The following is a 22,545-nucleotide window of genomic DNA, read 5'->3' as shown; positions in this document are numbered from 1 at the left end:
GCCCCTTTCCCAGCCCTGGCTTCATGGAGGATCCCTTCATTTGGCCTCTGGCCCCCACCTCTCCAAAAGGGCCCCTCAGGGCTCCAGCGAGGCTCACCTCGAATTTGCTCATGAACTCTGCAAAGATGCCGAAGAAAGCCTCAGAGGTGGTGGCCTTGGAATCCTCCCCAAAGAAGGCCAGCGCCTTGCCCAGCTCCTCCATGGCCTCGCGCTGCAGCCCGTCTAGTGCCCGAAGTGCTGGCTGGGCCGTCTCCAGGAAGGACTGACAGGCCTCAGTTAAGGAAACAGCCAGCCCGCTGGTGCCCCCAGGGTCTCGGGTGGTGGCCCGACAGACAGGTCCCTAGCAGCTCTATTCCCGGTTGGCCTGAGTCCTTCCAAGGGCCAGGCCCTGTGTCCAACAGGGAACCAGGCCCTGTTCAGGGACTCTAGTCCCACTGGCCACTGAACTCATCCTGGAACTGGCCACAGCCAGTGCAGCCTCAGGCCATTCACCCCTGTTCTCTCTGCAGGGCCAGGCCCTGGGTCTCTGATCAGAGGCCTCCACTGCCACCTTCTTCCCCAACCACTCATTTACAGTAGGCCCCTCTGTCACTCTCTAGGCCTTACTTTTTTTTTTTTTTTTTGAGACAGGGTCTTATTCTGTCGCTCAGCCTGGAGTGCAGTGGTGTGATCACAGCTCACAGATCATTCCAGCCTCTACCTCCCAGGCTCAAGTGATCCTCCCACCTCAGCCTCCCGAGCAGCTGGGACCAGAGGTTTACACCACCATACCCAGCTAATTTTTTGATTTTTAAAATAGAGATGGGGTGTATGTTGCCTAGGGTGGTCTCAAACTCCTGGGCTCAAGTGATCCTCCCACTTTGGCCTCCCAAAGTGCTGGGATTACAGGTGTGAGCCACTGCACCTGGCCTTAGGCCTTACTCTGTTTTCTAGAGCATTTGTCATGATCTGAAATTGTTCATAAGTTCATTTCCTACTGCCTAAGTGAAAGCTCGCTCCCTCCTTGCACCTCCAGGGCTTAGAATAGCATCTGATACATGGTCAGTCTTGCAAAAAGATTCAGTGGCTGAATCGCTATCATTTTTTCAGCACTTAAAATGGTGCCAAGCTTTGTTCCAAGCTTGTTGAATCATCGTTTAACACCTCTATGAGGTAGATTATCTCTATTTTACATGTGAACAAATTAAAGCACAGAGGACTTTAGCAACTAGCCCAAGATCACACAGCAAGCACTGTGGTGCCTGAGCCACGGTTGAACCCACCAGGTTCACATCAATTAATGACCACTGTGGTAGAGGTTCTCATGACCCCTCTTTTTCCTGATGAGAAAACTGGGCTCACAGAGGGTAACTGACTTGCCCATAGTCCCACAGCAGGTAAGGAAATGAATCAGGATTTGGGCCTATGCCTGTCTGATGTGCCAGGTCAATTTCCTTTGCAGAGGCTGCCTTTAATTAATTAATTAATTAATTAATTTTGAGACAGAGTCTCGCTCTGTTGCCCAGACTGGAGTGCAATGGCATGATCTCGGCTTATTGCAATCTCCGCCTCCTGGGTCCAAGTGATTCTCCTGCCTCAGCCTTCTGAGTAGCTGGGATTACAGGCACATGGCACCATACCTGGCTAATGTTTGTATGTCTAGTAGAGACAGGGTTTCACCATGTTGGCCAGGCTGGTCCCAAACTCCTGACCTCAGGTGATCTGCCCTCCTTGGCCTCCCAAAGTGCTGGGATTACAGGCGTGAGCCACAGCGCCTGGACTGCCTTCATTTTATTTTTGAGACAGGGTCTCACTCTGTCACCTGGCTACAGTGCAGTGGTGTGATCATACCTCACTGTAACCTTGAACTCCTAGGCTCAAGTGATCCTCTAGCCTCAGCCTCCTGAGTAGCTGGGACTACAGGCATGCACCACTATGCCAGACTCATTTTCAAATTATTCTGTAGAGACGCGGTCCCCCTATGTTGTCCAGGCTGGTCTCAAACTTCTGGCCTCAAGCAATCTCTCAGCCTTGACCTCCCAAAGTGCTGGGATTACAGGCATGAGCCACTGCACCTGGCCCAGAGGCTACCCTTGAATGTGACCATCCATCTTCTCTCTGGGGACCTCCAAGCCCAAGGAAGCAGCCAATACCCCTGGACTGAGGGATGCTAGAGTGGACTAACCCTTACCTAAACAGCCTCAGTTTTCACATCTGCAAAACATCTGGGTGGGCCGGGCACGGTGGCTCACACCTGTAATCCCAGCACTTTAGGAGGCCGAGGCAGGTGGATCATGAGGTCAGGAGTTTGAGACCAGCCTGACTAACATAGTGAAACCCCATCTCTACTAAAAAATACAAAAAATTAGCCGGTTGTGGTGGTGGGCACCTGTAATCCCAGCTACTCGGGAGGCTGAGGCAGAAGAATTGCTTGAACCCAGGAGGTGGAGGTTGCAGTGAGCCGAGATCGCACCATTGCACTCCAGCCTGGGCAACAGAGCGAGACTCCGTCTCAAAACAAAACAAAAATCCGGGTGTGAAGTGGGTGAAAGATGGGGGTGAAAAACACCTTGCCCAAGCTGTAGAGTTTGCTTAGTGATTTTCTACAGATCTCCTGCCTGAGAGGAAAGGGCAGGGGTAGATCTGACATCAAATTCCTACTCAGACACTCACCCGCACCAGGCCCCATGTGCTGCAGTCAGAGGTATGTGACAGGGGCTTTCACCACCTACTGCCCTGGCCACAGGCACAGCCCCCAGAGCTCTCCCCCTTACCTAGCTTTAGCATTAGGGAAAACCCTGTGTTCCCTGCCAAGGGGTGTTGGAGCCAGAGAGGGGGAGCTGCGAGAACTGCCACATGCCCTTCTTTCCTGTCTTCCCATCTGGGCCTCTGTCACCCACTGGCCAGGCCCTGTTTGGAGGCTCAGTGGGAATGTCCCACCCTCCTGACTGCCTTTGGCTGGTAGGGCCTGACAGGCTGCTCCTTGTAATTTTGACACTTAGCTCTGGGCTCCACTGCCCCAGAGGACAGATGGTACAGTGGCTTTGGGGCACTCAAAAGAGCTCTGGCTTCAGTTACACACAGACTTGGCATAAGCACTTGGATTATAAATGACCCAGGGCTAAGCACAGTGGCTCAGGCCTGTAATCCCAGCACTTTGAGAGGCAGAGGCAGGTGGATCACCTGAGGTCAGGAGTGCAAGACCAGCCTGGAAAACATAGTGAACCCATGTCTGTACTAAAAATACAAAAATAAGCCAGGTGTGGTGGTGGGTGCCTGTAATCCCAGCTACTTGGGAGGCTGAGGCAGGAGAATAGCTTGAACCTGGGAGGCGGAGGCTGCAGTGAGCCAAGATCGTGCAACTGCACTCCAGCCTGGGCAACAGAGCAAGGCTCTTGTCTCAAAAGTAAATAAAATTAAACAAATAAATAAATAAATAAATAAATAAATAAATAAATAAATAAATAAATTTATAATCCAGGATGGGACCTGGTGTTGTGGCTCACACCTGTAATTCTAGCACTCTGGGAGGCTGAGGCAGGCAGATCACTTGAGCCCAGGAGTTTTAGACCAGCCTGGGCAACATGGCAAAACCTTGTCTCTACTAAAAATACAAAAATTAGCCAGGCATAGCCTGGGTGACAGAGTGACACCCTGCCTCAATCAATCAATCAATCAATAAACAACCCAGGATAGAGCCTCTTCCAGGACCCCTGGGTGCACAGCAACCTGTGTCCAGAATCTCTGCTGGAAGTCGAGGTCTCCAGCGGCCACTGGAGCCATAGCCAGCTCTACCCAACCACCCCAGGATCCAGCCTGGTGCAGGAACAGGCTGCTCAGAGGATGCCGACATGACCATTGCAAACTTGTCCTCGCTAGAGGGGGAAATCCTCTGGCAGGCATCCTGTATCTCGCTGATAGTGCCATGGAGGTCAGCCAGGTCACTGGTCAGGGCCCGTTGGTTCACTGTAGGGAAGAGGACAGGGGCTGCATGGGGCCACTCTCCCAGCCCAGGACAGCATGCCTCTGCCTCCCCATCCACCCACCCAGCATACCTTTGGCAGCCAGGGGCACGGTGGGCAGGTCCTGAGCAAAGCCCAGGAGTTCAGGGAAGTGCTGGCTCAGCGATTTGGCAAGGATGTGCAGGAAGGTGGACTTCCCGTCCACTGTCTTGGTGGAGTTCAGCTGCAAGTGACCCCCAATATACATTCCCGTCAAGGACCCCATCAGATGGGGTCACATGGGCCCAGCTTCTCCTGGACTACTGTGGCATCAATGATGAATTCTTGGCGCCCCCACTTTTTTTTTTAATAGCAGGGTCTTGCTCTGTTGCCCAGGCTGGAGTGCAGTGGCTCCATCATAACTCACTGCAGCCTCAAACTCCTAGGCTCAAGCGATTCTTCCACCTCAGTCTCCCAAGTAGCTTGGACTACAGGCATGCGACATGCCTAGCTAATTATTTTTGTAGAACTGGGGTCTAGCTATGTTGTCCAGGCTAGTCTCCAACTCCTGGCCTCAAGTGATCCTCTCACCTTGGCCTCCAAAGTGCCGGGATTACAGGCATGAGCCACCACACCCAGCCCAATCCCCAGCCTTTGACACTCTCTTTCCAACTCTCTTCCCTCACTCCATTTTTCCAGATCCTGGGAGTGTGTTCCCCCACCCCACCCCACCCCACCCCACCCCACCCTTTGCTGCAGTCACATCCTGGCTTCAATGTGGCCCTTTTCCTGCTAGGAGGAGAGCCCTCCTTGGTCACGATGTCCTCTTCTGCCCTCTGCCACAACTGAGCTAGGCCTGGCGTTAGCGCCTTGCTGGTAGAGCAAACCAGTCGATTGCTGCCGGCAGGTCCCCTCACCTCTGTCAGAAAGTTGATCTTGAAGCCCGTAGTCTTGTTGGTTTTGGGCTGTCCATCGTTGAGATAGTTGCCCATGGCCAACACAAACTGTGGACAAGAAGGTGGGTAGGTCCTGTCCTCACCCCACCACCCATCCACCCTGCTATCTGGATGGGCCTCCAGGCTGGAAGCCCCAGGAGGCAGAGAAGCAGATAGGGTGCCAGGGAGGGTACGCCCACTGACCTCCAGGATCTTGGCGAGCTTCCGACTGTTTTTGAGCTCCAGGGAGGCCTGGCGCAAGCATTCAAGGCTGCCTCGGATCTCCTCTGTCTTCTCCTGGAGGGTGGCCTGGAAGTGGAGGCTGCGCAGGCGTGTCTTGTATTCGGGAACTGACAGCATCTGCCTCGAAGGCAGAGCCAGGATTCACCCATCCCCTTCCTGGGACCCTCTGCCCCACCGCAGGCTTTGGGGTGGGAGTGGGGGATCTGCTGGCTGCTTCGGCCCGATATTCCGGTAGGAAGAATAAGCACGATCCCTGGGGGAGCCCGCCTCCCATGTACCTTGGACCCCTGATAGGACCCGGCCATTAAAGGTGTTAAACTGGGACTCAGAGGCTTGGGCGCAATGGCGGCCCCCGAAGGCGCGCGGGACCCCAGCAGCCCTGGCCACAGCGACAGCCCCTGTGGAGCCGGCCGAGGCCTCGGGGCGGGGTTGTGGTCGCGGCACCTGCAGGACGAACTGGTCCGGCTCGCTGAGGCGGCCGGGCGCCTCGCGGAAGGCCTGGTAGCGCTGCTCCTCGTCGGCGTCGGGCGCGAAGAGAAGCAGCTGCGCCAGATGTGCGGGCTCCAGGCGCCGGGACTCCATGCTCATCAGCACCTGGCGCAGCTCCGCGGGGCTCAGCTTCAGGTGCGCCAAGAGGATGGCTGCGGGCGGGGCGGGGCGGGGCGGTGAGCTGGGCGGGGCCGGAGCGGGGCCGGACGGGTCCCAAGACGGAGAGGGCAGGGCAGAGGCGGGGAGAGGGCGGACACGGGGCGGGGCCTAGGGGAGAGGACGGGGCCTTGAGGCTGGAAGGACAAGAAACGCGGACGGGGACAAGAGGCTGAGCTGAGGCGGCTCCCGGATGGGGAGAGGACGGCGCTTCAATATTGGCCTGGGCTAAGGGGAAGAAAAAAGGAAAGGGGGCGGGGCCGCTCGGTGAGCAGGGGCCGGGAGAGGGTGGGGCCTGGCAGGAAGGGGGCGGGGCTTCCAGGTTGGCCCAGGATACAGCGGGGAATCTGAAGGGGCAGGGGACAAGGGAAGCAGGTAGACCTGTGAGGCAGAGCTGGGGCGGGGACTGGGCTACTGGAGGAACTCTAGAGGGGTGGGGGTCAATGAACAGGGCGGGGTCTATGAGGCTAAACTGAGGCGGGGCCCGGGTGGAAAGAGGGCGGGGCTTTGGGATTGGCCAGGGCTACTGTGAGGAGCCTGGCGGGTAGGAGCAAGGAAACTGAGCGGGGCTGCTGGTTGAGTTCGAGCGGGGGAAGAGGGCGGGGCCCAGCAGGGAGACGGCGAAGCTTCCAGGTGGGCTTCGGCTACAGGGAGGAGACCGAATGGAGGGGACAAGGAACAAGGGCGGGGCCTGCGAGGGGTGCCGTAGGGGGCCGGGGCAGGGGCGGGCCCTGAAATAGAGACGGTCTTTCAGCGACCGATTTAAGGGTGAGGACGGGGTTCTCGAGACGCTAGATTAAGAAGCTGGGTGGGGTCTATTGGGGTCGGGCCAGGGACTAGGGCGGGGCCTGCGAAGGAGAGAGGGAATGAGGCTGGAGGCGGGGCCAGAACCGGGAAGTTGATTAGACAGTGAGGGCGGGGCCGGCACCTGCGCCCAGATGCGATCTGGCTGGCTATGGGGCCTGGGAGGGGGCCTTCACCGCGCTGAGCGACAGGAGGCCGGGTCCCCACCGCCTAATCTCTGTCATCCACCTGGGCAGGTCTGAGGCCCAGAGAAAGGGCCGCCGCCTGCCCCCTACACACCCTGGGGTTCCCCGGACCCTCACAGGTGTTGTAGGCCTTCTTATGGGACAGGATCTCCACCACCTCCTTCTTCCGGAAGGGCTCCGGCCCCGGCACCGGTTCTGGAAAAGAAACTGACAGTTTACGAAGGCGGCTAGGCTGAGGCTGCAGTGGGAAGGCCCAGGGGTGGCGTGGTCACAGCCAACAGCCACTATCCCCCTAAGCACGACCTCGACTTAATCAGCTACACGTCCATAGTCCCTTCATTCCTCAGGTCAGGGACCTTCAGGTCCTGTGTGTAACCTCCCCCGCCCCGTGTCCTGTGCACTCCCCGTGCTGCAGGAAGCCAGGTCTTTCTGTTCCATCCTGGGACCGCCTGTTCCACCCATCAACGACAGGGAGATACCCAGGAAGGGGTGAGGGCAAGAGAGCCTGGAAGATGTATTTGTGGATGCCTCCTGTCTACGGTGTGACTGTGAGCAAATTACCTCACCTCTCTGTGCTTCCTCATTAGGAAGTGGGGGGTGATCACATTATGTACATCACAGAGTTGCCATGGGATTTAGAAATGAGAGTCCCTGGTATTTGATCACTGCACAGTAAATGCCAGCTTTTTTTTTTTTTTTTTTTTTAGACGGGGTCTCACTGTGTCACCCAGGTTACCAGGTCGGAGTGCAGTGGTGTGATCGCGGCTCACTGCAACCTCCACCTCCGAGGCTCAATCGATCCTCCCAACTCAGCCTCCCAAGTAGCTGGGACCACAGGCATTCTCCATGTGCCTGGCTAATTTTTTGTATTTTCAGTAGAGACAAGGGTTTCGCCACGTTGCCCAGGCTGGTCTCGAACCCCTGAGCTCAGGCGATCCACCCACCTCAGCCTCCCAAAGTGCTGGGATGACAGGCGTGAGCCACTGTGCCCAGCCTAAATGCCAGCTATTAAATAACTCAGGGACTGAAGGCTTGAGGATGCATCAGGTTAAATAGTAGTCAGTGCAGCCCTGGGAGATGCTAAGCCTGGGGCTGCCACAGATGGTGTGGTATCTGGGGTTCCCCCAAGGCCATCAGGCCACTCACTAGCAGGTTTCTGGGTGCCGAAGTGGAGCTCCAGGTCGAGGTATTTCACCATGTCACTCAGCTTATCGTAGTCGGAGTCTTCCCCGAGCTGCGAGGGAGGATGGGAGGTTCAGAGTAGGAGAAGCAGCAGCAGCTGGACTGGCCTCCCACTTCCCACCCTCTGAGGGCCGCCCTAGGGGCTTCCCGAGCAAAAGCACCCATCAGGTGCTGGGATAAAGCCCGGAGCAGGAGGAGACTGCAGGAGAAGCCAGATCATCCGAGTCACTGGGTGCTGAGCCAGCACCTCTTGGGGTCAATCGAGACTCAAGACTTGGAACACTACTCGTGCAGAAGCCAGCAAGGTGGGACTGCAGCGGGGGCATGAAGGAGCTGTGAAGAGGCTAGAGCCAAGTAAGGGGCTACCGGAGGTGGCTCAGGGGTCTGGCTCTGTCATCAGGTCTCCTTGGAGAGCGGTGAGTTCACCAGGGCTGCCCTGGGCAGAGTGAGCTGGTGCTGGGAGAACTGCAACTGTGACAGCCTAGGGGCCAGACGCTGGACACGTGGCTGTGATGAATGGCGTAGATGAGAGGTAAGAGCCTGGGGCTGGGACAGGGAGTGAGGACGGGGTGGCTGCCAAAGGGAGAGAACCCAAAGGGAGGGCAGGCAGGGGAATGAAGTCTTAGAACATGGCTGCAGGGCAGGGACACTGAGGATGGATTTGGGTTTGGCCAGATGTGTGACCTGTGTCCCTGTGTCCACCTTTGGTAACCAATGGAAGAACCACGCTGTGGAGCAATACTTGAAGATCGGTCCAAGGCTGGCAGGAGTGAGGTCTCCAGGGGACCCAGGAGGTCCCTATTTGTGCCCTTGTCTCACTGAGGTTTTTTTTTTTTTTTTTTTTTAGATAGGGTCTCACTCTGTACCCCAGGCTGGAGTGCAGTGGTGCCATCTTGGCTCACTGCAACCTCCACCTGTGGGAATCAAGTGATTCTCCCTCTTCAGCCTCCCGAGTAGCTGGGACCACAGGCAAGCACCACCAGGTCTGGCTAACTTTTTGATTTTTTTGTAGAGACGAGATCTCACTATGTTGCCCAGACTTGTCTTGAACTCTTAGGCTCAAGCAGTCCTCCCGCCTCAGCCTCCCAAAGTGCCAGGATTACAGGTGTGAACCACCAAGCCTGGCCTCAATGGGCATCTTTATTAGCAATTTGGAAAGGGTCCCTGGAGATGTGGGCTGAGAAAGCAGGAGACAGAATTGGGACCCAGGAGATGGCAGTGGGGAAAAATCACAAGCATGCCTCTGCCCAGTGTGACTACATGTGAGAGTGAGCTATTGATCCCAAGAAGATGGAGTTGAGGATGATGGTGATCATGAGCACTGGGACGGGGCAGCCCTGGGAGTTGGAAGGAGCCCCTGCCATATTAAAAGGAGTATGATGTCCCAGTCAAAGGAGCTGAGAACCCTGTTCTCTCCTCTGAGCTGGTCAAGCCCTATTGGGGGTTCCATCTGGGAATGTCTCTTTGACAGGGACATGGACACTGGAGTGGGGGTTGGAAACCATGTTCTAAGAGAATGATCTGAAAAAAAAAAAAAGGGGTGGGGTGAACCTTGTTCATCTTGCAGATTGGTTGGTCTGTGGATAAGATTGCTCTGCCCGATTTTAAGGGCCAGAAAGAAAACAGGGCATGGGAATCCTGGGGAGACAAGATTTCAGAGCAAGACAAAGGATGGTTAAAATCGTCCAGTGAGGAAAGGAAGACCTTGACAGGTAGTGAGTTCCCCATCACTGAAGGTGTTCAAGCATACACTGGCAGTGTTGTGAGGGAGGAAATTCAAGCATCAAAGTGAAAGGGTGAAGGCTGGTGTGCAGGAGTTTGAACCAGCTGCTCTTTTAAAGGTTTAAGAGAACTTGTCTGGCCTCAAAAGTGATAGGTTTCAAGGATGGGTAGGGTGGCATTTCCAGGTGTCCCCAGTGTGTGTCTTTGGCTGAGGGACACAGATTGGCTTCAATGCCTGCAGTGGCCCCCAAGCGTGGGGACGTTCTTGGGCTGGGCCTCTACTCATCCTCTGCTTGGGGTAGGGAGGATGATGTTGGAAGATGCCTGGCCGATGGGTTTTCCTTCAGTGCTGCTGCCCAAGCCGTCCTCCCCCAGTACAGAGCGCTGCTGGGTCCCAGGTCACCTACCTGACCCCAGATGGTGCCTTCTGAGTTCTCCACCTGTTCCCACCGCAAGCGCTTGACGCTCATGTGGCTGGTCTCACTGCGCCGGTGGCCCAGGCCCCGGGACAGCATGGGGGGTGCACAGGGCACGGGTGGGGGCAGGGGCGGTGGGGGTGGTGGAGGGACTGGGTGGCTGAGTTGGGTGAGGGGCTTGGCCAGCGCCTGAGCAGGGCCCCGGGAACCATCAGAGCTGCGGGAGCTGGGCTTAGTGTCATGGAAAGGCAGGGGTGGCGGTGGTGGGGGGCTGAGCGGGGGTGGGGGGATATGGTCAGAGATGGAGGAGTAGGTCAGGGAGCTGCCTTCTTCACTGCTGCTGATGCAGTCGCTGGCGCTGCTCCGCTCATTGGTTACGAAGCTGCCCTGGTCATCATGGAAGCTCATCTGGTGGTGGGGAGAGAGGCAAGGGGAGGGTGAGGCTGGGCCCAGAGAGACTAGAGCAGGTGCAAAGTGAAGGATCATGGGATAGCCTGGGACAAGGACAGGGCCATCTCACAGGTTAGCCTCAGGCTGTGAGGGACACCTGGGCTAAGGATAGGACTGTCTCACAGGTTAACCTCAGGCTGTGAGGGGGATAGCCTGGGCTAAGGATAGGACCTCTCATGGGTTAGCCTCAGGCTATGAGGGGGATAGCCTGGAATAAGGATAGGACCCTCTCACGGGTTAGCCTCAGGCTGTGAGTGGGATAGCCTGAGCTAAGGAATGGGCTAACCTGCGACAGGGAATATGGGCTAGCCTCAGTCAAGGAGCATGATAACCTTGAACAGGAGATAGGGTAACCTGGGGCAAGGGGTGGGATAGCTTGAGCTAGGGAGTGGGATAGCCTGGGGAAGATCCCAAGGGCAGCAGGCCCCTTGCAGGAGCCCAGGAACACTGTTGCCTTGCAGACCGCCACACCTCGCCTCACCCGCCTCCCTCCACACCTGCTTGCGTGCCCACCTCCTCGTAGTCGTTCTCAGGGGTCAGGAAATCATCCACGATGGTGACCCGGGGGCCCAGCTGCTCGCTCAGCACGTCCAGGAAGCGGTCAGTATCGCGGCTTCGCACAGGGTGGGAGAAGGTGAAGAGCTTCCTGCGGCTGGGCGGGCGGGTGGGGTCCGGGCTTGGGGGGCTGTCGGGGCAGATGGGCCCGGGGCCTGGCTGTGGGGAGGGTGCCCTGCTGCTGTCCAGGCTGGCGTAGGGGTGGGACTCAGAGCTGCTGGGGGAGGCCAGACCCCCCGAACACAGCGGGTGGTAGCAGGGGGAGGGCAAGAGTCGCTCGCTGGGCCATGAGACGCCGGACAGGGTCCTGGGCCCTGGAGGAGGGATGGAGTATGAGGATTCCTCTTCAGCCAGCACCGAGGTTCCAGGTGCAAGCTGGAGAGAGGGTCCTAGGACAGGCTGGCTCTGTGTCCCAGGCCACTCTCCTTTCCCTCTCTGGGCACAGTGCAGGAAGACCTTGAGCGGCCCTGCCTTCCAAGCGTGACTAAAGGCCAGATCTGGTGAGCAGGAGCACTGCTCGGCCTCAGGACAGGCTGGACGCCAGCTCACCTTGGAATGGTCACCAGGGGTCCCAGCTGGGAGCCACTGAACACCATTAACTCAAAGGGTGGAGGGGCTTCTCTAGGGCCCAGAGCCAGAGTCACGGAGCATCTCGCACACCCAGCAAGCCCTGAGATCACGGGAGGACCTCCCAGGGCTCCTGCCTTCTGAGCTGCAGAGCAACTGTCTTCCCAGCTGTGCCATTCACAGGACAACGCGTGCACTTGATCATTTATCCAATAACCACTTGCTAACTCGGGGACTTCCTCAGAATCAGGCATCTGCCTTCTTTCTTTTTCTTTTTTAAGACAGGGTCTTACTCTGTTGCTTATAGGCTAGAGTGCAGTGGTTCGAAATAGCTCACTGCAGCCTTGAACTCCTGGGCTCAAGTGATCCTCCCGCCTCAGCCTCTTGAGGAGTTGGGACTACAGGCATATGCAACCATGCCCAGCTAATTTTGTATTTTTTTTGTTAGAGATGGGGCCTCACTATGTTGCCAGGCTGGTCTCAAACTCCTGGGCTCAATTGATCCTCCTGCCTCGGCCTCCCAAAGTGCTGGGATTACAGGCACGACCCACGGTACCCAGGCTACTTTCTTGATCCACAGCTGAGGTGAGGGTCACAGGGCCATGGGAGGGACTGGGACAACCCTGACCCTGATGGAGCAGAGAAGCAGCTCCAGGGCTGAGCCTGGGGTGGAGGGAAACACCCAGACAGTAGATGACAGAGGCTGGAGCCCTACCTGTGGTGACTGCTGGGCTGGGGCCTGGAGGGGAAGCCCGGGATTTGGACACGGTCCCCATCTTCCCTTTGAAGCTGCTGTTCAGTCGAGACTCAAGCTCTGCATAGACGGCTGACATCTGGAGGGAGACGGGGGAGAGTCCAGCCCATTCTGCTTCCCCTCGTGGACCTAATGTGGTCCAGGCCTGGGTGGGCCGGGAGGCAGGGATATGCCCCAGCCTGAAGCAGCACAGGGACGCCTTGGCCTGGGTCTCCTGGGCCCAGTCCTATGGACCGTCCATTCCCTGCCCCCTACTGATCCCACCTGGAGGGCAGAGAAGGTCTCACCATCTTGGGGTTGGGGGTCTCAGGGAGGGACGTGCCATCGCCTGCCTGGCGCTCGCCTGGGATCAGGGGAAGAGGCATCTCAGGGCACTCGCTGGGACCTACCGGGGAATAATGTCATTACCGTATCTGAGCTCTACGGCTCAGGCCCCGGCCCAGAACCAACATGCCCCGCAGACCCAGGAGGGCCAATCCTGAGCCCTGCTTAGCCCCATTCCCTGGGATTCCCCACCTCACCAAGCCCATTTTGCAGGTGGAAAAACTGAGCTCCATTCATACCCTCCCCCTGACACCAGCCTTACCGCAGCTGAGGCCGGCCTCCAGGCCCTGGGACCGGAGGCTGCGGCGGCACATGGAGGAAGCCCGCAGGGAGCTCCGCGGCTGGGGCTCAGGCGTGGGCTCGGACTCCAGGTCCAGCTCAGGCTCCGGCTCTGCTGTGGAACATGCAGGGAACATGGGGCCCTCTTGCCCTTTTAACCAGACAAGGGACCTCCAAAACAGGGAGGGGAGGGCAGATGTCATCTGCACCAATATGCAGACCCCAAGCTACGGGGCCTGCCCTGCTTGCCTCCAGAACAGCTCTTGAGGGGAAGCCCCAGGGCAAGAAACCAGGTGCCAGGAGCAGCACCAGAATGCAGCACCAGAATGCAGCTAGCCTGAACTCAGGGGCCTAGCAGAGATCTCATGACAACAGCTTCCAGAGTCTCAACGCCCTGTGCTTGCCCCAGGCCAAGTCACTGCTGCCCAGAGAGGATTATGGGCAAAATAGAAGTGTTTTTTTTTTTTTGAGACTGAGTTTTGCTCTTGTTGCCCAGGTGGGAGTGCGGTGGTGCAATCTCAGCTCACTGCAACCTCCACCTCCCAGGTTCAAGCGATTCTCCTGCCTCAGCCTCCCAAGTAGCTGGGATTACAGGTGTCCGTCACCATGCCTGGCTAATTTTTGTATTTTTAGTAGAGATACGGTTTCAACATGTGGGCTAGGCTGGTCTCAAGTTCCTGACCTCAGGTGATCCGCCTGCCTCGGCCTCCCAAAGTGCTGGGATTACAGGTGTGAGCCACTGCTCCCGGCCAAAATAGAAGTTTTTTGAGCCTACGCAGATATGTAAGGCATGTGTGGTCCAGCATGGATCCTGAGCTTCTCGCTAAAACCCTAGCAAATTGTGGGTCCCTGGGACTGCAGCTCATGGGCACACAAGGGCCAGCAACTCTGCAGCGGCCCCTTCCCTTTCCTTCCTTTCCTTTCCTTCCTTCTCTTCCTTCTCTCACTTTCTCTCTTTCTCTCTTTTCTCTCTCTCTGTCTCTTTCTCTCTTTCTCTCTTTATTTATTCAGAGTCTGGCTTTCTCGTCCAGGTTGGAGTGCAGTGGCACAATCTCAGCTCACTGCAACCTCCACCTCCCAGGTTCAAATGATTCTCGAGCCTCAGCTTCCCAAGTAGCTGGGACCACAGGCATGCGCCACCATGCCTGGCTAAATTTTTGTATTTTTTTTTTCTTAAGCAGAGATGGGGTTTCACCATATTGGACAGGCTGGTCTTCAACTCCTAACCTCAGGTGATCCACCTGCCTCAGCCTCTGAAAGTGCTGGGATTACAGATGTGAGCCACCACACCTGCCTTTTTTTCTTTTCTTCTTCTTTTTTTTTTTTTTTGAGACAGGTCTCACTCTGTCCCCCAGGCTGGAGTGCAATCAAGGCTCAGTGCAGCCTTGAATCCCAGGCTCAACAGATCCTCCTGCCTGAGCCTCCCCTGCAGCTGGGATTACAGGTGTGTGCCACCACACCCAGCTAATTTCAAATTTTTTTGCTATGTTGCCCAGGCTGGTCTCCAACTCCTGAGCTCAAGTGCTCCTCCCACCTCATCCTCCCAAGTAGCTGGGACTACAGGTGCATACCACCACGCCTGGCTAATTTTTTATTTTTTTTTTCTTTGAGATGGAGTCTCACCGTTTTGCCCAGGTTGGAGTGTAGTGGTGCGATCTCAGCTCACTGCAACCTCCATCTCCCGGGTTCAAGCAATTCTCCTGCCTCAGCCTCCCAAGTAGTTGGAATTGCAACTGCGTACCACCACACCTGGCTTATTTTTGTATTTTTAGTACAGATGAGGTTTCCCCATGTTGGCCAGGCTTGTCTCGAACTCCTGACCTCACGTGATTGGCCTGCCTCAGCTCCACAAAGTGCTGGGATTACAGACGTGAGTCACCGCGCACGGCCACCCCTGGCTGATTTTTAAATATTTTGAATATATGGGGGTCTTGTTGTGTTGCCCAAGCTGGTCTTGAACTCCTGACCTCAAGTGATCCACCCACCTCAGCCTACCAAAGTGCTGGGATTACAAGAGTGAACCACTGCACCTGCAGCGGCTTTCATAGCAGGTGAAGGATGCCTAGAACAGGGTAGAACACAGGCTTCGGCACACCTTCCATCCACATGGCCTGCATGCTGAGTGCAGGGGTTTGTGGGCATTCGGAGGGCACGCTGAACAGACAGGTGACAGCCACACATGGCACTGCAGGCCTGTGTGTGTGCAAGAAAGAGTACACTGGGAGCCCACCAGCCAGGTGGGATGTGGTCGTGTGCTCATGATCCTGGTGGTGGTGTTGGCATGTCTGGCAACCACGTGAGTTTCTTTCTTTTTTCTTTTCTTCTTTCCTTTTTTTTTTTCTGGAGGCAGTAGCTTGATCATAGCTCACTGCAGCCTTGATCTCCTGGACTCAAGCCATCTTCCCACCTCAGCCTCCTGAGTAGCCGGGACTACAGGTGTGCATCACACCTGGCTAAATTAAAACTTTTTTTTTTTTTGGTAGAGACAGGCTCTTGCTATGTTGCCCAGGCTAATCTTGAGCTCCTGAGCTCAAGTGATGCTTCCACCTCAGTCTCCTAAAATGCTGGGATTATAGGTGTGAGCCACCACGTCCAGCCTTACATGAGTTCCTTCTCACAAGTTCCACTTCTCAGAGTACAGAGCGCAGCCACTGAGACCACTTCCATTTTGTGGGTGCAAAAACTGAGACTGCAGGTGGTTAGGTGCAGTGTCTAAAGTCTCAGGTTATGTTGTATATGCTGCATAAAGGTCAGGCTGGGAAGGCGCGTCCGTGGGGCCACGTGTGGGCCTAGCCCTGGTGTATTGGGTGTGTACGTGCATGGCTGTGGACACTTCTATGTGGGAGGGGCCCAAATCGGCTGTAAGACCTCATAGGTGAGGCCAGATGCAGTGGCTCACACCTGTAATCCCTGTGCTTTGGGAGGATCACTTGAGCCCAGGAGGTTGAGGCTGCGGTGAGCCATGATGGCACCACGACACTCCAGCCTGGGCAACAGAGCAAGACTCCGTCTCAAAAAAAAAAAAAAAAAAAAAAAAGGCTGGGCGTGGTGGCTCACACCTGTAATCCCAGTGCTTTGGGAGGCTGAGGCGGGTGGATCATGAGGTCAGGAGATAGAGACCATCTTGGTTAACATGGTGAAACCTCTTCTCTACTAAAAACACAAAAGAATAGCTGGGCGTAGTGACATGCGCCTTTAGTCCCAGCTACTTGGGAGGCTGACGCAGGAGAATCGCTTGAACTTGGGAGGCGGAGGTTGCAGTGAGCCAAGATCGTGCCATTGCACTCCAGCCTGGGTCACAAGAGTGAGACTCCATTTCAAAACAAACAAACAAGCAAACAAACACCTTCACAGGTGAGAACAGGTGTCTGTCTGTTCACCTGGTGAACTGGACAGTCAGCAGCTGCAGGCAGGGAAGTGGCAGGGGAGGACGCTTACCTGTCATGGCTGTGTAGCCCAGGAAGCATGCGATTTTCTCCTGACAGAGCTCCTGCTCCTCATAGGTCAGCAGCTGGTAGATGAACTGCCACAGGACCTGCTTGGCAGGGGTGTCCAGCACAGGGTAGACGTCAACAATGAGGGTGTCGATGTTCCTGGGGGAAGGTGCAGGAATGCGAGGCTCAATACTCACGGGCTTACCATGATGCACAGAGTCGGGGTAGACAAGACGGCACTTCCAAGCCACAGCGTCTGCCCTCATGCCCTATCCCTACCCTTGAAAGACAGAAGTGGGGGCCGGGCACAGTGGCTCACGCCTGTAATCCCAGCACTTTGAGAGGCCGAGGCAGGTGGATCATTTGAGGTCAGGAGTTCGAGACCAGCCCGGCCAACATGGTGAAAGGCCGTCTCTACTGAAAGTATAAAAATTAGTCAGGTGTGGTGGTGCACACCTGTAATCCCAGCTACTCGGGAGGCTGAGGCAGGAGAATTGCTTGAGCCTGGCAAGTGGAGGTTGCAGTGAGCTGAGATCGTGTCACTGTACTCCAGCCTGGGAGACAGAGTGAGACTCCAACTCAAAAAAAAAAAAAGAAAAGAAAAAGAGAGAGAGAGAGAAGTGGGCAGGAAGGCAGGCTCCAGGGATAGGGTAGCCAGACTCCAATCTCAGCTCTGCCACTTACCAGCTAAGTGACCTTTCTCAAGTGACTTACCCTCTCTATGCCTCAGTTTCCTCATTTGTAAAATGGGGATAAAAATAGCATCTACCTCATAGAGCTGTTGTGAAGATTAAAACACACAGAGCAGGCCGGGCGCGGTGGCTCACGCCTGTAATCCCAGCACTGTGGGAGGCCGAGGCGGTGGATCACCTCAGATCGGGAGTTCAAGACCAGTCTGGCCAACATAGTGAAACCCCCTCTCTACTAAAAATACAAAAATTAGCTGGGCGTGGTGGCATGTACCCTCAGTCCCAGCTACTCAGGAGGCTGAAGTAGGAGAATCGCTTAGACTGGGAGGCGGAGGTTGTAGTGAGCTGAGATTGCGCCACTGCACTCCAGCCTGGGTGACAGAGCAAGACTCTGTCTCAAAAAAAACCAAAAAACCAAAAAACATATAGAGCAGGGCAGGCATGGTGGCTCATGCCTATAATCCCAGCACTTTGGGAGGCTGAGGCAGGCGAATCATCTGAGGTCGGGAGCTCAAGATCAGCTTGGCCAACATGGTAAACCCTGTTTCTACAAAAAAATACAAAAATGTGGTAGGCATGTTGGTGTGCGCCTGTAATCCCAGCTACTCAGGAGGCTGAGGCAGGAGAATCGCCTGAGCTCGGGGAGGCGGAGGTTGCACTGAGCCAAGATTGCACCACTACACTCCAGCCTGGGCCACAGAGTGAGACTCTGTCTCAAAAAAATAAATAAATAAACAAAAATAAAAATAGGCTGGGGGTGGTGGCTCACGCCTGTAATCCTAGCACTTTGGGAGGCTGAGGTGGGTGGATCACGAGCTCAGGAGTTCGAGACCAGCCTGGCCAACGTGGTGAAACCCCCTCTCTACTAAAAATACAAAAATCAGCCAGGCGTGGTGGTGTGTGCCTGTAATCCCAGCTACTCGGGAGGCTGAGGCAGCAGAATCGCTTGAACCCGGGAGGTGGAGGTTGCAGTGAGCTGAGATCGCGCCATTGCACTCCAGCCTGGGTGACAGAGCAAGACCCCGTCTCAAAATAATAATAATAAAAATAAATAAATAAATAAAAATAAAGTAGGAGAATATCTTTTGACCTAGAAGCAGGGAAGAGCTTAAAACTTCAAAAGCCAAAACTGTGGGCGGCAAGCCACCCAGATGCCAAGGCAAGAGACCGAGGGCACAAGCTGTTCCAATATAATAAAGAAAATACATAGAATAAGAATAGTTATACTAGAAATAGATTATAGATATGATTATATATGAATATTATTAATCATTAGTTTGTAGCATTACTGTTTATTCCAATATTATAATAATCTTTGTCCTACAATTATAACCTAGGAGAAACCAGGCCATACAGAGATAGGAGCTGAAGGGACACGGTGAGAAGTGACCAAAAGACAAGAGTGTGAGCCTTCCGTTATGCCTGGACAGGGCCACTAGAGGGCTCCCTGGTCTACTGGTAACGCCAGTGCCTGGGAAGGCACCCGTTGCTTAGCAGACCGGGAAAGGGAGTCTCCCTTTCCTGGTGGAGTTAAAGAAGACTCTGCTCCACCACTGCTTGCCCGCCCGCAGCCACCCAGAGGCCTAACGCTGTCCCTGTGATGCTGTGCTTCAGTGGTCACGCTCCTGGTCCGCATTCATGTTCTGCCCTGTGCACCCAGCTCCACCTTCTAGATAGCAGCAGCAGAATTAGTGAAAGTACTAAAGTCTTTAAAATGCATAGAAGAAATAATTACATAAGCTGTCCCCTCTTTCTCTCCGCCTCAGCTACCAAATAGGGAAGGGCCCCCTGTCTGGCGGACACGTGACTCACATGACCTTACCTATCATTGGAGATGACTCTCACTCCATACCCTGCCCCTTTGCCTTGTACACAATAAATAACAGCACGGCCAGGCATTCGGGGCCACTACTGGTCTCCGCGTCTTGGTGGTAGTGGTCCCCCAGGCCCAGCTGTCTTTTCTTCTATCTCTTTGTCTTGTGTCTTTCTTTTTTTTTTTTTTTTGAGACAGTCTCGCTCTGTCACCCAGGCTGGAGTGCAGTGGCACAATCTCGGCTCACTGCAAGCTCCGCCTCCCAGGTTCACACCATTCTCCTGCCTCAGCCTCCCGAGTAGCTGGGACTACAGGCGCCCGCCACCACGCCCGGCTATTTTTTTCTTGTATTTTTAGTAGAGAAGGGGTTTCACCATGTTAGCCAGGATGGTCTCGATCTCCTGACCTCGTGATCCACCCATCTCAGCCTCCCAAAGTGCTGGGATTACAGGCATGAGCCACCGCGCCCGGCCGTCTTGTGTCTTTATTTCTACGATCTCTCATCTCCGCACACGAAGAGAAAAACCCACAGGCCCTGTAGGGCTGGACCCTACACAAAACTATAAGACCAAAAATGTGGTGAGTTTGATTATGCAAAATCAAGGTTATCTATTCAAGGAAGCCCAACTTAGACACATTCATATTAGACACAAGAGACCTAATAACAGAAGTAACAAATGGGAGAGAAATTTACAATGTTCAAAATCAAGGAGAAATCAGCATCTAAAATATACAAAGGTGTCCAGCCGTCGTGGCTCACACGTCATCCCAGCACTTTGGCAGGCTGAGGCAGGGGGATCACCTGAGTCAGGAGTTCGAGACCAGCCTGGCCAACATGGTGAAACCCCATCTCTACTAAAAGTACAAAAATTAGCCAGGCATGGTGGTGGGCGCCTGTAATCCCAGCTACTCAGGAGGCTGAGGCAGGAGACACACTTGAACCAGGAAGGCAGAGGTTGAAGTGAGCCAAGATCATGCCACTGAACTCCAGCCTGGGCGACAGAGCAAAACTCTGCCTCAAAATAAATAAATAAATAAATAAAATAAAATATACAAGGGGCTGGGAGCAGTGGCTCACACCTGTAATCCCAGCACTTTGGAAGGCTAAAATGGGCGAATCTTTTGAGCCCAGGAGTTCAAGACCAGCAACATGGCAAAACCCTGTCTCTACTAAAAAAAAAAAAAAAAATTAGCTGGGCATGGTAGGCGAGCGCCTGTAGTCCCAGCTACCTGGGGGGCAGAGGCACAAGGATCACTTTAGCCTGGGAGTTCCAGGCTGCAGTGAGCTGTGTTTGCACCACTGCACTCCAGCTTGGGTGACAGAGTGAGACCCTGTCTCAGAAAATAAATAAAATAAAATATACAAGAAACTTCATGCCAGTCAACAAGGACAAAAAGTCCAAGAAAACAAAAATGGACAAAGGGTGTGAACAGTAATTTATAGAGAAAATCCCAGAAAAAGTTCACAAGCATATTAAAAGATGCTTAAAATAATTAGTAATAGAAGAAAATCAAATAAAAATAACAGGATGTCACTTTTATGGCTAAGAAAGTAGCAAAAATAGGCCGGGTGTCATGGCTCACACCTGTAATCCTAGCACTTTGGGAGGCTGAAGTGGGCAGATCATGAGGTCAAGAGATCAAGACCATCCTGGCCAACATGGTGAAACTCTGTTTCTACTAAAAATACAAAAATTAGCTGGGCGTGGTGGAGAGTGCCTGTAGTCCCAGCTACTCGGGAGGCTGAGGCAGGAGAATCGCTTGAACCCAGGAGGGGGAGGTTGCAGTGAGCCGAGAGCACGCCACTGTACTCCAGCCTGATGACAGAGTAAGACTCCATCTCAAACAAAAAATAAAAATTAAAAAAAAGAAACTAGCAAAAATAAAAAGTTGGGCATCACTGTGATCTAAAGGAATTTGGCTTTAGTTATAATCAATGTATGAAATATACATTGGACAGAGCTAAACACATAGTAATTGGTGAATAAGTTAAACACAAAACATGATATCAAGCACAGTTTTTTTGTTTTTTGTTTTTTTTTGAGACGAAGTCTCATTTTGTCACCCAGGCTGGAGAGCAGTGGTGTGATCTTGGCTCACTGCAATCTCTGCCTCCTGGGTTCAAGTGATTCTCCTGCCTCAGCCTCCCGAGTAGCTGGAACTACAGGTGCGCACCACCATGCCCAGCTAATTTTTTCTTTTTGTAGAGATGGCTTCTTGCTCTGTTGCCCAGACTGGTTTTGAACTCCTGGGCTCAAGCGATCCTCCTCCCTCAGCCTCCCAAAGTGCTGGGATTATAGGTGTCTGGCCTGGGTTTCTTTTTGATGTGATGAAGTTTTAAAATGGACCATGGTGATGTTTGCACGTATTTGTGAATATACTAAAAACCACTGAATTGTATAATTAAATGGCAAATTGTATAGTATGTGAATTACATCTTAAGACTCTTTAGAGCCAAGTACAGTGGCTCATGCCTGTAACCGCAGCACTTTGGGAGGATCACTTGAGCCCAAGAGTTCGAGACCAGCCTGGGTAACATAGTGAGACCTCCCCATCTTTTTTAAAAAACAAAACCAAACCAGGCCAGGTGTGGTGGCTCATGCCTGTAATCCCAGCACTTTGGGAGGCTGAAGCAGGTGGATCACCTGAGGTCGGGAGTTTGAGACCAGCCTGACCAACATGGAGAAACCCTATCTCTACTAAAAGTACAAAATTAGCCAGGCGTGGTGGCATATGCCTGTAATCCCAGCTACTTGGGAGGCTGAGGCAGGAGAATCGCTTGAGTCCGGGAGGTGGGGGTTGCGGTGAGCCGAGATCGCACCACTGCACTCCAGCCTGGGCAACGAGAGTGAAACACCATCTCAAAAAACAAAAACAAAAATAAAAAACCCTTCAAACAAAACAAAAAGGTATGGACAAGTGACAGGCTTTGCAGAGACCATAATAATGACCCCATGGACCGAGGAGTATGATAAATGCAGCTGGCTGCAGCTGAGGTCCAAAAAGAAAGACACCAACCCTACCCCGAAGGGCCTGGCCCATGACAAGTGCCCACAGGTGGGGCTCTGGTGAAGGTCCCATCAAGAATGCTGCAGGTGGGCCAAGGCACGGTGGCTCACGCCTGTAATCCCAGCACTTTGGGAGGCCGAGGCGGGCAGATCACGAGGTCAGGAGTTTGAGACCAGCCTGACCAACATAGTGAAACCCTGTCTCTAGTAAAACCCTGTCTCTAGTAAAAATACAAAAAAATTAGCCGGGTGTGGTGGTGGGCACCTGTAATCCCAGCTACTCGGAGGCTGAGGCAGAAGAATCACTTGAACCCAGGAGGCGGAGGCTGCAGTGAGCCAAGATCTCATCATTGCACTCCAGCTGGGTGATAGAGCGAGACTCCATCTCAAAAAAAAAAAAAAAAAAAATAGAATGTTGCAGGTGGTTCCTGTCTGCCTCACTTCACAGAGAAGGCTGAGACTCGCCCAAGGTCACGTGACTAGGAGGTGTCAGAGTCAGAGATTGTTCCAGGGCAGCTCAATTGCCCACCACCCTGGGGCCCCTAATACCAGCAGCCACCTTCCTGAGCATCCCCCAGGAGAACAGGACTGAGGAGGGTCAGGCAGGGAGACTAGGATGT

The 22,545-nt window shown here is 54.1% G+C and overlaps 1 protein-coding gene and 1 long non-coding RNA gene across 8 annotated transcripts in view; one reads left to right on the top strand and one right to left on the bottom strand.

Moving 5' to 3' along the window:
* GRID2IP (Grid2 interacting protein) overlaps nt 1-22,545 on the bottom strand; it is a 70,842-nt gene that overhangs the window by 13,093 nt on the left and 35,204 nt on the right. For 2 of the 7 annotated variants that reach the window (XM_063605622.1, XM_055114938.2), the window contains 14 exons: nt 16,420-16,574; nt 12,965-13,096; nt 12,666-12,763; nt 12,340-12,457; nt 11,016-11,371; nt 10,044-10,460; nt 7,879-7,966; nt 6,850-6,927; nt 5,543-5,739; nt 5,060-5,215; nt 4,838-4,924; nt 4,035-4,164; nt 3,827-3,945; nt 98-262 (listed from right to left, as the gene is read on the bottom strand). In XM_063605622.1, the coding sequence (XP_063461692.1) occupies nt 98-262; nt 3,827-3,945; nt 4,035-4,164; nt 4,838-4,924; nt 5,060-5,215; nt 5,543-5,739; nt 6,850-6,927; nt 7,879-7,966; nt 10,044-10,460; nt 11,016-11,371; nt 12,340-12,457; nt 12,666-12,763; nt 12,965-13,096; nt 16,420-16,574 (2,296 nt within the window). Of the gene's footprint in view, nt 1-97; nt 263-3,432; nt 3,946-4,034; nt 4,165-4,837; nt 4,925-5,059; nt 5,216-5,542; nt 5,740-6,849; nt 6,940-7,878; nt 7,967-10,043; nt 10,461-11,015; nt 11,372-12,339; nt 12,458-12,665; nt 12,764-12,964; nt 13,097-16,419; nt 16,575-22,545 lie in introns of those variants that run through there. The other 5 variants (XM_055114940.2, XM_034963655.3, XM_055114936.2 and 2 more) reach the window with 4 other exon arrangements.
* On the top strand, nt 5,989-22,507 carry LOC117980874 (uncharacterized). The gene is made up of 6 exons (XR_004672348.2): nt 5,989-6,376; nt 7,148-7,280; nt 8,315-8,446; nt 10,964-11,102; nt 12,073-12,209; nt 18,442-22,507. It is a non-coding gene; the product is annotated as an uncharacterized LOC117980874 (long non-coding RNA).

Source organism: Pan paniscus, chromosome 6 (assembly GCF_029289425.2).
Source record: "Pan paniscus chromosome 6, NHGRI_mPanPan1-v2.0_pri, whole genome shotgun sequence".
NCBI lineage: Eukaryota > Metazoa > Chordata > Mammalia > Primates > Hominidae > Pan > Pan paniscus.
The sequence above is the reverse complement of the archived record's forward strand: the minus strand, read 5'-3'. Positions and strand labels throughout refer to the sequence as shown.